Source organism: Limanda limanda, chromosome 5 (assembly GCF_963576545.1).
Source record: "Limanda limanda chromosome 5, fLimLim1.1, whole genome shotgun sequence".
Lineage (NCBI taxonomy): Eukaryota > Metazoa > Chordata > Actinopteri > Pleuronectiformes > Pleuronectidae > Limanda > Limanda limanda.
The window spans coordinates 5,778,109-5,791,530 of record NC_083640.1 but is presented as its reverse complement, the minus strand read 5'-3'; the positions used below and the strand labels follow the sequence as shown (position 1 = coordinate 5,791,530).

Sequence of the window (13,422 nt, the reverse complement as noted above, 5' to 3'; positions counted from 1 at the left end):
GTCTGATTTGAAACGACCTCCAACGTAGAAGGCATTTGCCCGACGTTACCATCCAATTCCCTGTGGCCAAAAAATACCTGAGTCTGTCATTAATTTCAAGGATATGCACCAATACAGTGCTGTTGAAAAGGATGTCTGCTGAAGCCTCATTAATACACGAGAAGCATGTTGCAACAAACATTTTAGTGAGAATCCAAAGCTGGATGAGAAACACTGCATCGCAATACACTTTTTTCCGTTTCCCTTCTGATTCACACTATTCAAAGTCAGAGTCAAAGTGTCTTTATTTTCCTCGAGGATTAATTTGTTGTAACCAAGACATATATATAAAATACAGACAAAAAACACAAAAACCTGTTTTTACCATAACACTCCACAGCACACCACACAACTTCTGCTGTCTGTCGCAATTACCAGCGCCATTAATGTGCGCTATTTGTGTCCATCTCAAAATAAATATAATATAAAAGTCTATACTTGTCTTTTCTAATAATTTAATAAAGCACCATGGGAGAAGGCTGGTTATACAATGAGTACATAATTTCTCAGACAATCAAATATCCTTGAAGTTGTATTGAAAATGGAGTATCCATAATTGATTCAATATTGAATCAAATTAAATCAGAAATCCGAGATACTCAGCAGTTGTCCTGACATGGTAAAGACGCCAATAAGTCTGTCTACCATTGACCATTGAACTATTAGAAGTTATAAGTTACAATAATGCGTACGGACACCAGTTTCAAACCACAATCCGGCATCCTTGACTACATCCTGTGTTTTTTTTTAAAGAAAAAATGCATATAAGGTGCATCAACATGTCTAATACTGACAGAAAAGCATTTAGGACTTCTTAAAGTAAAGGGAAAACATTTTTATATTCAAAAAAAATTCAAAAAAAACAAAAATTCCACTTGGCTTCAACCCAGATGCCATATAATAAGTGATTGCTGAACAGGAACACACACAAAATATACATTTGGTCTTTTTTGTTATATCAATCATTTATTTAACAGACATCTGCGTAGAGGTAATTAAATCTTACATCAAAATCATTTATTTATATAGATAACAGAATTGGTCCTAAGATAAATCCTAGAGGAACACCTGTCTTTACGGTTAGAGGGGCTGTTATAATTGTCTGTGGAGTTCTCCCAGTCATATAATTTACACAGTCATGTTATAATGTCCTTGTCTAAAACCTGAATGAGTTTCAATTAAAATGTTATTGTCAGACAGTAGGTGCTTTAGCTGTTTGTTTACCAGGGATTAAAATACTTTAGCTTTATTGGTCAGTCAGGAAATAGGGTGATAATTATCCAAAACAAAGGGATTTTATGCCTTAAAATAAAGGAGGGACAAGGTTTTTTCTAGGGTCTACTGATCAACCAATGTCTTTGACTGATATTAGAAGTAAAGGCAATGGCTCTTGCAGCTGTTTTTTCCACAAAGGGCTCAGTATAGTCCAGTAAATGCTTTGTAACTTAAGTAGGAGGGTTGGGTAAAATAATTTATCTAGAAAGTGCTTAGTTATTTGTTTTGCCAGGGTACTCGTCTTGACATCAGCTACAATTCCAAGAATACTATAGTTTACTGTACTTTCTTGCTCGCATTTCAGTAATTTAGAGAGAGTAATTTACCAGGGAAAAGAGAAAACAGGCTTTCCTTTTCTTTATTATGCCTTATATTTCCATTGGGGGCCATGTTTGCCCCAGTGTAACTGATGTAATATCCGATAAAAGCCATTTAGGCTGTTGAAACAGCCTGAGGGATTCTGGTTAGCAGTGGCTGTGCAGACCCAGTGAAATCCTCAGACTTCTCAGTGCGTGTGTTTCAAAGACTCTTGCCAGGGTCAGTGGGGGGAAACTTTGAAGAATGTCCCAGGATTTGTCTAAATCATGAAGTATGGATCCTCTTAAGCGTGGCTGGCATGAGAGCTGAGCCCTATCAATGATTCCATTAACCTAAATTCCAAACCAGGCTTCACAACATGACCATATTAACCCCTCGGATTTCACCAAGCTCTTGATCCCTCACTATTTAGACAGACTGGAAAGAATGGTCACTCACATTTGTCTGGCTACCGGCTATGCTTCCTGCCCCAGACAGGGAATTATCTGTAATATGACCCCATGTTTATCTACGGCCTGTATGTGTCCACATGTTTTCGGGTTATTTTTTCCCTATGTAAAATTTGGACAAAAGCTGATTAGACAATGGCAGTGGTGATGTTAGATGATAAGGTATTTAGAGTGGACATGGGCTGAATCCCAATCTGCAGGTTTGTACCGTTCCTCCATGAGCAATTATCATTCCAGGCTGACGGCGCTGGTAGGAGAAGAGAACAGAAAGAAACAAGTGTCTGTTTTCATTAGGACAAAGGGAGGGTGAGCAGGAGCGCGTCTGACAAGCCAGTAACGCCTCATTGTCCCTGATCTCAAGTTTCATAAATTTCCACGGCTCTCGTTAAAGGACGTGTCGCTGCTGTCACCAGGCGCTAACTCGTTATCTCCTCAGCACCGTAAAACGCTGTAATTAACATTCAACAACTGTAACAGATCCAGCATTCGTCCTCTCCAGCCGCTAATTGCCACACTATTGTGCTTTGTATAAGTGGGCCTGCGGTGTGCGTATTTGTGGGTACACATCTCTGTGCTTAATTGTAATCGTAACTAGAGGTTAGAAGGAAGTTCAGATGGATGGAAAGGTGAAGCGTAATTTCTGTTTTCGTTGTGGGAAGTCACAAAGTTGCTTTGCTTTACAACACACAGACCCATCTAAAAAGTATTTTTTATATTTTTTTCAGACATCTGAATATTTTAAATGCTTTCTATCCAAGAGCTTTTAAATCCGAGCTTTGTCGGCGGATGCTTTTGGTTGACTCCCCGTGGGTAACGCAACCTGTATTTGTGCCGTTGAAGAGCGTATTGGACGCCCATTTGTTGAAATCACAATTATAGTAATTACAAATTTCAGGGCAATGCCTGCCTGTGGCTGCGTGGACATGTTGTGTACTAGTGTTTTTAAAGAGCTGCACAACTCTATCCACCATGCAAGAGCCAGCCCTCCTTAATCATATCTTCCATTGCATCAAATACAACCATTTGGGAACGTATAGCTGTCACACTGCTCTCCATTTACAACACACAGAGCTCACCACTGTCGGTGATCTGTTTTTCCCCATTTCGAGGCATCAGCATTTTCTTTCATAGTTTCCTGTAGATACCCAGCGGTGTCAACTCTGCTTTCGATGGAAACGATTTTTGTTTTCCCTTTAGCTGCACCTGCCTGACCTCACCAGAGCAGCAGCCATCACAACAAGGCCCGATGAATAATTAGTCTGGGTCAACTGATACTCTCCAGCTCTACGCGCCGCGGTCATTTGCTCCGCCAGCGCCGGCCAATAGCCAATGAACTGTGTGCAATTCTGCTCAACTGAATCCGTTTAACTTGATGCAGCTCTTGTTATTGGAAGGTAACCGTCTGGATGTAAATGGATACAGGGGGGCGACCCTTGAGGCCAAGTGCAGAACAGGAGAAGGGACGTCAAATTAGCAGTGTCACAGAGGCCAGGTTTAAAAAAAACTTCTACGGTGGTCTGTCTCGGATATGCAATCACTTGATGCCTTATCTGTATGCGGCTGGCCCTGCATTTCATTCTCTGTGGATTAGGGTGGATGCCAGGCTAAGGTTTCCCTGAGCCAAGACGACCCGATTAGGACAAACAAAACCAAATGGTTTCATAGTGTTTCTTTTTCCTGGCTTCTGGTTCCGGTCAGATGAGAAGGAGGCAGGTGTCTGGCGATTTACGTGAGTATCTATGGACTAGTCTTAAAGCTTTAGAATCACAGAGTAAATGTTAATTCCTTCTTGGGTTGTTTCTTTTTTTTAACTCAAAACGTTTTTGCACTACATCATTGAACCACTGGTTGTCTGGAACATCTTAAAAACACAACTTTCATAGTCGTGGGATTGCTGTGCGCTACACAACTTGGTTTTGTGTGATCACGAGTGTTGCAGTCGTTGGAGACAGGGGGGGTTTGGCAACTTTCAAAACTGGTTTGCGGCTGGAAAACCAGGTTTAAAATGGTGTGATATGACTCACTGCTTACTGGAGCTGGTGGTTGAGAGCACCGTCTGACATGTGACCCATAAATCTCTCATATTTGTACGTTGGATTGAGATCTGGTGACCACTGAGTATCATTTGATAAAGTCTTATAGTCATTCAACCATTTTATACACGTGTAGTCATTATGTTCTTCTCTTCATGGATCTGCCCGACTCAGCAGTTACAAAACAAAACTTCAGTTTCAAAAGCCTCAGTCTGGTTCGGGCTGTGGCTTAGATATACAGATAACCTGCGCTTTGAGCAACTCACAGCATCCTTTGTGGGTTTTACATGTTTGCACAATAGTCACATAGGTTGTGGTTTTTCTCACATTTTTACAACGGCTCACATCCAAACTGCTGTAGCTGCAGAGTGTGAACTCTCAGTGCCTCTCCTCCCTCCTCCCTCTCAAAGTTCTTTTGACAATTGACACTGTCTCAGAAAATATAAATTATTCACTAAATGGCTGACATCAAGAAAGTGAAGCAACTTTTAACGTGCAGTTTATCTTAAGCATTTGTGTTGTTTGAGTAATTTTGCTGTCAGGACTTTGGAAGACGCAGAATAACTGGTTATACTTTTATTCACATGACAAACATGTTGTTTTGTTTAGTTTGTGGTAAAAAGCTTCACGCCTCATAACAAGCAGGCCCAAAAACTCATGCCGTAAAATAGCGCTGCTTTCTTTTTAGGTTGTTTATTAGTTTAATATCCTCAGGCTTAATGCATTATCAGTGTCAGCTGATGTGTGGTGAGGACACAAAGACATGCCTTCATCTGCAGTGCTAACTTGTGTGCTTAATTCATTTTCATGCTCATATTGCCACTAATTGGACCTGCAACATCAACAAGACTATCTGCAGCCTCCACACTTTCTTGATTGGAAATAGATCTGGAAGAAAATGATCTCTGACTGTGATAAATTTCATAGATTGGGAGTTGCTGGCTCACTAAGCAAAAATACATTTTTGCCAGCTCCATGAACAAAGGAGAATTTATTCTCCTCTGAGGTTTGCGGAGGAGAAGATGGAAAGCATAAATGAGGCAAAGTGTCATCATATGGCTTTTTTTATTAGATTGTTAAAGATAGATCTAATTTTAATTTGGGCTAATCCGAGGAACACTATCGGCCATTGACCGACTGTGTCTTATGACTGACTTGACGTACTTCGCTCAGCAGTCTTGTGCTTTTACTCTGCGGCTTCAGTTCAGAGACCAGGCCAAGTCCGGAGACAGGGTAATTTTAAAAGCTCCTGCACCCACGGTTCAGTTCATGAACTTCAACGCCCGACCTCTTTCTCTCCCTTCAGCTCCTCCAAGCACAACTATATCAGTATCTCCCAGAGAGCGTCAAGTAGGTCGGCCGCTTCTGTTTACAGGCAGTTCAATCACTATAAGTACTAGTGGCAGGCTGATTTTCTTGGAAACACATTTTCCACAGTCCCCTTGTCTCCTTACATGCAAGGTATTTATCATATGAGAATTTGGCTCTGTCTGACTTGCCTGTTTTACAAGCCTGGTCCTGGAGCTGGGACTGGTAAAACATTGTAATATATGCGCTGCAGTCAAAAATGAACATAAAAATATCCCAGAATACGGTGAGATTTTCTCTCTGTCAGAGGGAAGTGGTTACTTTCATAACACCGTCGCGCGGAGATAACATCTCACAGCTTACAAGTAGTCGAAGGGTAAAAATGGGTCATTTATTTTTATTTGTTGTTTTAGTTCTCTATGACACAAACAGAAAACAGTTGTGTACTCTGAGCAACGAAACCAGATGAAAAAAAAGGGTCTGCAGTGTCGATTTGTTTTTAGCGCATTTAGCATAGGTAGCTCTTGGAAATACTGCAGTGTGTCTGTGTGTGTGTGTGTGTGTGTGTCTGTGTGTGTGTGTGTGTATCTGTGTGTGTGTCTGTGTGTGCTAGTGACCTCAAACCTGGCAGCAGCCCCCGACAACAGCTGGTTTTCTGCCAGTTTTTCTGCAACGCTATGAGAAAATTAGCTGAGCCGAGCGGTGGCTTGTGGCACCTTAATATAGCATTAAGCAGGTCGACCGGGCACATGCAAGATTGATGACTGTTGTCCATCTGAACACACTTTGCATTTTTAGCGAGGGACCCATGTTCTCAAGGTCCCAGGTCAAAGGTCACATTAACATTCGGTCATTACAGTAGGTCAAACCGAGGCTGAGGTATTTCTGATAATGGTGCCATGTAGGTTTCTTCTTCTTGGCACGAACTTGGAATCTGGAGGTTAAAGGTGGAAAGTCAAGGTCAATGTGAGCTTTTAAAACTATTTTTTGGCAAATTTCAAATATATCTCTATTAAGATAATATATTAAAACAAATGATATTGTGTAGCCTAAATCCCTACGGTCAACCTCAGTCGACTTAATTTTCTACGAGACCCTTTTCCTATTGCCACTATTCACTGTCATGGCTGCAGAAGAGAAGGGGAGATTGTGCGTGCGTATGTGCGTGTGTGTGTGTTTTATATTTCTAAGCTTATTTGCAGCAACAGCCTTACATCAAACGTTAGCCTTGTCTTAATTGACGGACCAAAGGAGGCAGCCTGTTTGAGCCATGTAACCTGTGAAGGCCGAACCAAAACGAGTCGGTGGTCTTGCAAGGATTTCTACAATTTGAGTCCCCAGCTTCTCTTGCCGCTGTTACCTAGCAACAGAGCTGTAGTTGGACATGACAAGACATTTTTTATTTTTTTATTTGACTTGTATATTGCTAGTTGTTTTGTTGTATTGAAGCCTGATACTTCAATTTGTGCAGTGCAAGCATTGGGGCGTTTTGGTCTCATCACTTGCTGCCTCCTTAGAAAAACTGTCTCCTCACTGAAGGGAGCGGTGAATCGTGGTGTAGGTCGGCCTGAGCAGGATCCACCCATCACAGCCGTTTTTGCTCTGAGATGAAATGATGTATTTCTAGACTGCATTTGAAGGAGCCTTTGCAATTCGACAGCCTGGTTATGCCGACGTGACGCAATTGGTCTTCAGCTGGTGTCCTCTGTCCCGGCTACAACTTTGTGTTTCGTCAGAATCAGCTTTATTGGTCAATTTTGCTTCTCTCAATAAACCTACACACTATGCACTTACACACACTAGACTTGACGATATGTTTGGATCGACATTGATGTAAACTGCAACTTTGTAGGTTGGCAGAGGTGGTAACTTTTAGGTTTAGATCTCCAGTCTCTGTCACCACGGTGTCATAATAGTGACACTGTCAACTCAAGTGATGACTGATAACTCTTATAAATGGCCAACATGTGACACCCCACAGCACCCGTGTAATAAACAACGTGCAGCGGATTGTCAGGGAGTGTCAGCATGTTTTTATTCACGTCTTCTCTGTCTTCGTCTCTTCCCGGCTTTGCTCTTTTCTCTTTGTCTGCCTCGCTCTGACCTGTCTATATACCCAGCAGCCTTCTCTGTAATGAGGAGCGTTCGTTCATCAGCCATGTTTAAACTGCCGGCAGGATTAGCTTGGCTAAAGACTTAATGCACATGCACAGTCACCTCATGCTCCGTTTGCCGTTTCCAGGCCGCAGATTGACAAGCAGCTCTGTCAGGCTTCCCTCTCTCGCTCGCTCGTTCGTTCTCTGCCTCCCTGGGCTCCCCAGACCTCCTCCTCTTTTGTCCTCATTTCGCCTGAATTAATTGAGTTCTCATTTTTTGTGAGAGAGCTCACAGGAGGCCTATGTGTGGAGAGAGAGAGGAGAGTGATAGACGAATGAGAGAGACAGAGGGAGATCAGTGGCAGAAGCCTAGGGCATTCGCTCTCCCAGAGGTAGACAGTCACTCGGTTCCTTAGGGATGCCGAGGCCCTTCTGCACTGACTTATATCTTTATCCTCTCAATAGTCCGCCCTAGTACCTCAGGGAAGGCCTGTAGGCTGGTGGTCAGGGTCAGGGAGATGTGCTACTTCACTCCCCCCACTCGCAAACCTGACTCCAGGGAGGTTGCCACCTAATTTAAGCTCTTTGTGTCTGTAAGGCTAAGAATAAGGTGGGGAAATGGAAATGTTTTGGTTATAACAAAAGAAGCAGTACATCAAAAAGGACAAGTATGAGACTTTAACAAACTAACACATGTTTGGCATTACGTTTGTTTTCCTGCTAGCTATGAACCTAAACAGCAAGCTCAGCGATAACCTAACAAGACAACACTAAAACCAGCTAAGCAGATTTTTCTTAAGTGAGGTGACATTTCGGAAAGCACCATGCTAAGTCAACACAGCTCTCATTGTGACACCGGGAGACATGTGATGCCTTCACAAGCTACGTGCAAACCAAGCCACTGAATATGTGACCCGACCACTAGCTGGTTTATTTCTATGCAACCGTAGTTGCACTCTGTAGAAATAGTTCAGGGGGAAATAGGAGCAATGAAATGCACACATGCCAATCTTATCTTGGCCTCAACTCTTCCTGTTATGAACATTACAACTTCTCCCCCCCCTGCAATATTCATGCACTGGCCGATCACTCCTTCAGATGTCTTGGGTTGCTGTAAGTTGAGATAAACACTTGCTGAGTTGTTACAGCCAATCACCCGCCTCTGTTCCTCAATGTCACTGCCATAGCACTCAATAATTCAAAGCTTGGCTGTAATGAGCTCCCCGTAGGCCCGGTCCCCAAGGAGGCTCCCCGCTGTGCCTCCACTGTAATGTAGTTATATCTCATGTCAGCTTTCAAATCAATTACATTTCTATCTGATGGCTATGTAATTGCGCCTGATTGAGTTTTTGGCACGCCAGCCAAGTGTGTGGTTTCCAAACTCAAGCCAGTCAAAACAGGAAGCTTCATCAAATGAAACTGTATTTCATCCTGATTGAGGCGGCTCGCAGGATAAGCACAGCTGTAATTATGATAATAATAACAATAGCAATCTGTGTTTTCTCAGCTTTGTTGTTTTTTTTTCCCCCTCGCTCTCCAGATGAAATTTTTGCCCTAAGGACTACTAACAACATTTGCTTTATTCAAGATTCAAAGGCTGATTTGATTGTTTGTAGCATGTGCAATTTAGTAGATTAAATGCAAACCATAATGCTTTTGTATAAATAGAAGTGTCTGGAGTCTGAGTTTGTTGTAGTGCAGCCGACTTTCTCTGTAAGACTGCACTTTGGGCCAATAGTGATCTTACGGTGTTGTGTTTAGATTTTGACGTTAGACATGTAGTGTATCCTTGCCAACAGAAGTCATACAGCCTTTTGGCAAAAGGTAACGCCCGGACATAATCGATAGATAGATAGATAGATAGATAGATAGATAGATAGATAGATAGATAGATAGATAGATAGATAGATAGATAGATAGATAGATAGATAGATAGATAGATAGATAGATAGATAGATAGATAGATAGATAGATAGATAGATAGATAGATAGATAGATAGATAGATAGATAGATAGATAGATAGATAGATAGATAGATAGATAGATAGATAGATAGATAGATAGATGGATACTTTATTAATCCCGAGGGAAATTTAGAAATCTATTAATCTAAATCGAAATAATCTGACCTCTTGCTTCATCTAGCTGACAGCTGAGGTCGGAACAATATTGTTGTAGGTGTCAGATCTTTATATTTCCACAAGGTTGGATGGTTTGATAGATGGGTGGATGGATGCATGGAGGTACGGAAGGATGGACGGACGTACAGATGTATGATGGACGGACTGAAGAGCGAACGGATGGATGGATGGATGGCTATACAGATGGGCTGGATAGATCAACACAATGCATGCCCGGATGGACAGAGGGAATACTCTAATGGAGTGGTATTGAGATAGATGAGGGGGAGGACTCTGTGGTTAGGTGCATCAGCAACTAAATAGTGATGAATTGTGGCTCCTGTCAGCAGCACTGAGTATAACAGACACAGTAAACCAAGCCGGCTCATCCATAATCAGCAGACAGAGATTGTCTTCATGGCAGAAGAGAACTTCTCTGGAAATAAAGCACTGAGTGCATCCACCAATCGCTCTTTTCCATCCTCACTTCATCATCCTTTTTTCTTTTTATATCCTCATACTCCTGGTGTTTCTTGCCCTTTAAATCTCCTCACTTGTATTATTCTCCCCTCATTTCTCTTCTTAAAGCCTTGCATCTCTCTCTCTCTCTCTCTCCCTCCCTCTCTCTCTCTCTCTCTTTCCGACACCGTCTTTTGTGTTAACAGCCTTCCATTTTTTTTTTTGCAGTGGGGGAGCCACCGGGTGCACATCTACAGTACAATCTTGCCTTTCATTTCATGGCTTCTGGAAATGGATGTTTTACTGCCTTCATTAAGGCATGCAGCAGTCAGCGCCGTGTTTTCCCTCTGAAGTTTAGCTCCATGAACCTCGCCATTAGAGGACATTATGGCCCCAGATTTCAGGGCACAGTGGAACACTGTATAATTTGATTAGTGTTATTAATCAAGTGGAATACCGCTCCTTTCACCCCCATCTCCCTCCCCTCCTCCTCCTCCTCCTCCTCCTCCTCCTCCTCCCCCTCCAGCCATTTCACTCCTGCTTTCAAACCCTTCAGACATTGCCTGTCCTCTTCCTCCTCTTCCTCCTCCCCTCATCCACGCACCTCTCTATCCCACTCGCTCCTGCTCTACACAACACGTGCAGTGGGACGTGACAAAAAGGCCTCATGCCTTTGCTTTTAAAAACAATGATTTACCACTTGTTTTTTTCTTCCCCCTTCACAACCTCCCCCCCCCCCTCCCCCTGGAGTCCAGGACATAAATCAATTGAGATGAAAGTTCCATAATTGTGCTTGCTGGGAGGGATTTGAGCAAAATTGCACTATGAATTTTTTAAAGGGAATTTTTTTACTGGCTGTTCAGTGAGACTTGGGCGGCGAAGGGAGGTAAGGCCGTGAGGATTTATGGGCCTGGATTCTTCATTACTGAAGTAATTTTCCTGCAAATGATAGTGCAGCACCCTGGGGGGGGGGGGTGCGCCGCCCGCCTGGGAGAGTACAAACCTGCTTAATCTCTCGTGGAGAGAGAGCAGCTCAGAGCACTAATATCATCTGTAAGGGACTGAGACTCCATTTGTTCACATCTAAACCGCAACTAGTATATTTGTGATTCGTAGTAATTGATTGCCCGGATTCGTTCCAAGAGCAGCTATACAAGTTGATTTCATTACCAAGAACAGCTCGTAAACATAAAAGGTTCCCGGGCTAGTTTGTAATTTACACTTTATTCACAAAATATGTCCATGTTGTCAGAAATTTAAAATTTTTCAGAATGATGATGTCTATTTGCAAATGTTGTATGAACAATAACAGCAGCTGAGGTGTACACTGGTATAAGCATTACATACTCTAATGTATCTTAAAGAAGGGAGTGGGGAAGAACAAGGTATTTAAGGATAGACAAGGTCAGTTTGGATGATAATGCCTTTTCTTTTTTCTCTGTGTGGTCGACATCCTGTCATCTATGTGTTGTGTTTTTCCATCCTCGTGCTGATTAAGACCTGCTTTTTACCCAGCCTGTCATATTGCCTTTTCTTTTTCAGAAAGGGTCTCCACCTTTCCCTTTACCCTTGGACTTTCCTCCCTCCTCATTTTAACCGTCCTCATTCCAATATGGTTGACGTTCTGTCTCCATCTCTTTAGGTGCAGCCAGCAGCAGTGGCCCTCCTCAAGGTTAGTGTGTCCACGATGCCAGGTCTCATTCTGTATCCTGCCTGCCGTCCACTCAATTTTACAGCTCAGTAGCTTGAGAAGCAGCCGGGGCTAAATCTGCTGCAAACAGGAGAGAGAGAGAGAGAGAGGGGAGGAGGAAGGGAGTAACAAAATTATTGCGCACCCCTGTCAGCGATTGGAGTGGAACTCATTCCAGGCACACTAACAACTCAGGACAATTAGTCACTTCTCACTAGGGCAGAGCTGAAACTCGCTCGAGGACTAAATAGAGGCATGGTGTAGAGGAGCCACAAGCATGGCTCACACTGCAGTTACCGAAGTGACTCAGTGGAAAGAGAAAAAATGTAGTGTTGAAATGGCTCAGAGTTCTTCTAGAACAGATCTTCTGGGATTTTGTGCAAAACTGAGATAGAAGTAGGAGTCTGGAAAAGGGGTTGCATGTAGTTATGAGTGATAACAATAGTGCACCTTCAAAATGTATGCCAGGGTTCATACAGTCATGGAAAACCTGGAAAAGTCATGGAATTGTAAAATGTGTATTTCCAGGCCTGGAAAAGTCCTGGAAAAACAAAAAATCCCAAAAGTTTTGGAAAAGTCATGGAAATTTGTTATATTCATATTTTATGTCGTTCATTTACGCTGAGTTTTAAAAAATTCATATGCTTTTAAAGAAATACGCTCAAAATATAAGCAGGCATACGCTCTCATAGCCTACTAACTGAGTTAGTATGAGAGCGTATGCGTAAGGTATACTGTGTGCCTTGGAATTCTCATTGTTAGTTTAAATACTAATTTTGTCACTTTCACGTATACAACGAGATTCCACAAAATGCTTGGACATGGTAATTTGGTTTAAAGTTGTTGAAAAGTCATGGAAATCCATTGGTCAAAATGTGTATGAACCCTGGTATGCTAATATAAAATGTTATTCTTCTTAAGGACATGTTACATTGCCGTTGCCAGATTCAAGCGTTGAGTACATTTTGCAAAATTCCAAAAAAAATGTCTTTATTCATCTTCTTCATCTTCCAAAGTTCCAAAGATAAAAAAAAGACAGCAATGTCAGTAGTTCATCGCCCTTCCATGGTATAGTCTGCAGTCAGAAATGAGCCCTGAAGCTCCAGCCACCTCATGCTTCCAAAACAAAAGTGAAGCATGACTAAGGTGGGCGGTGCATGGAAGATCAGGGGGCGGAGAGAGAGAAAAGTTTGTCCTGGGCCCTCTGCGAAGACGCAGCGTGACCGATTGTGGTTGAAGGGGATGAATGAGGCCATTCACTGGGCCTAATGAAAGAGCTCCTGCTGGGCCCTGAATGAGGGTGGGCGCATCTGCACCGCATAGGCGTGCACAAACCAGTGACCTCGAAAATTACCCAGGAAGCACTTTGGGACAGTAACCCCAGCAACAGGCCGGGGTTCGCATGGTAACCAGGCGCTTCAATCAGTGCCTGGCAGCTTCTTAAACAGAGCAAAGTTCTTCTCTGCATTGAAAGAACCTCAGTGTGAAATCAACTTCGAGGGACACCCCCCCCCCCCCAGTTTTTTTTTTTTTTTTTTTTTTTAAAAGGAGGGAGCTGCCAATGATTGTCCCTTGTGAAAACGTCCAGGAGCTCTCACCATCTCTGAGAGGTGTGGGATGCTTCCCTCAGGACTT

The 13,422-nt window shown here is 42.6% G+C and overlaps 1 protein-coding gene across 1 annotated transcript in view; it reads left to right on the top strand.

Annotated features, from left to right (window-relative positions):
• Positions 1-13,422, top strand: part of fbrsl1 (fibrosin-like 1) — a 343,354-nt gene that overhangs the window by 205,577 nt on the left and 124,355 nt on the right. Inside the window, exon 5 of the mRNA XM_061071798.1 lies at positions 11,740-11,769. Within this exon, the coding sequence (XP_060927781.1) occupies positions 11,740-11,769 (30 nt within the window). The remainder of the gene's footprint in view (positions 1-11,739; positions 11,770-13,422) is intronic.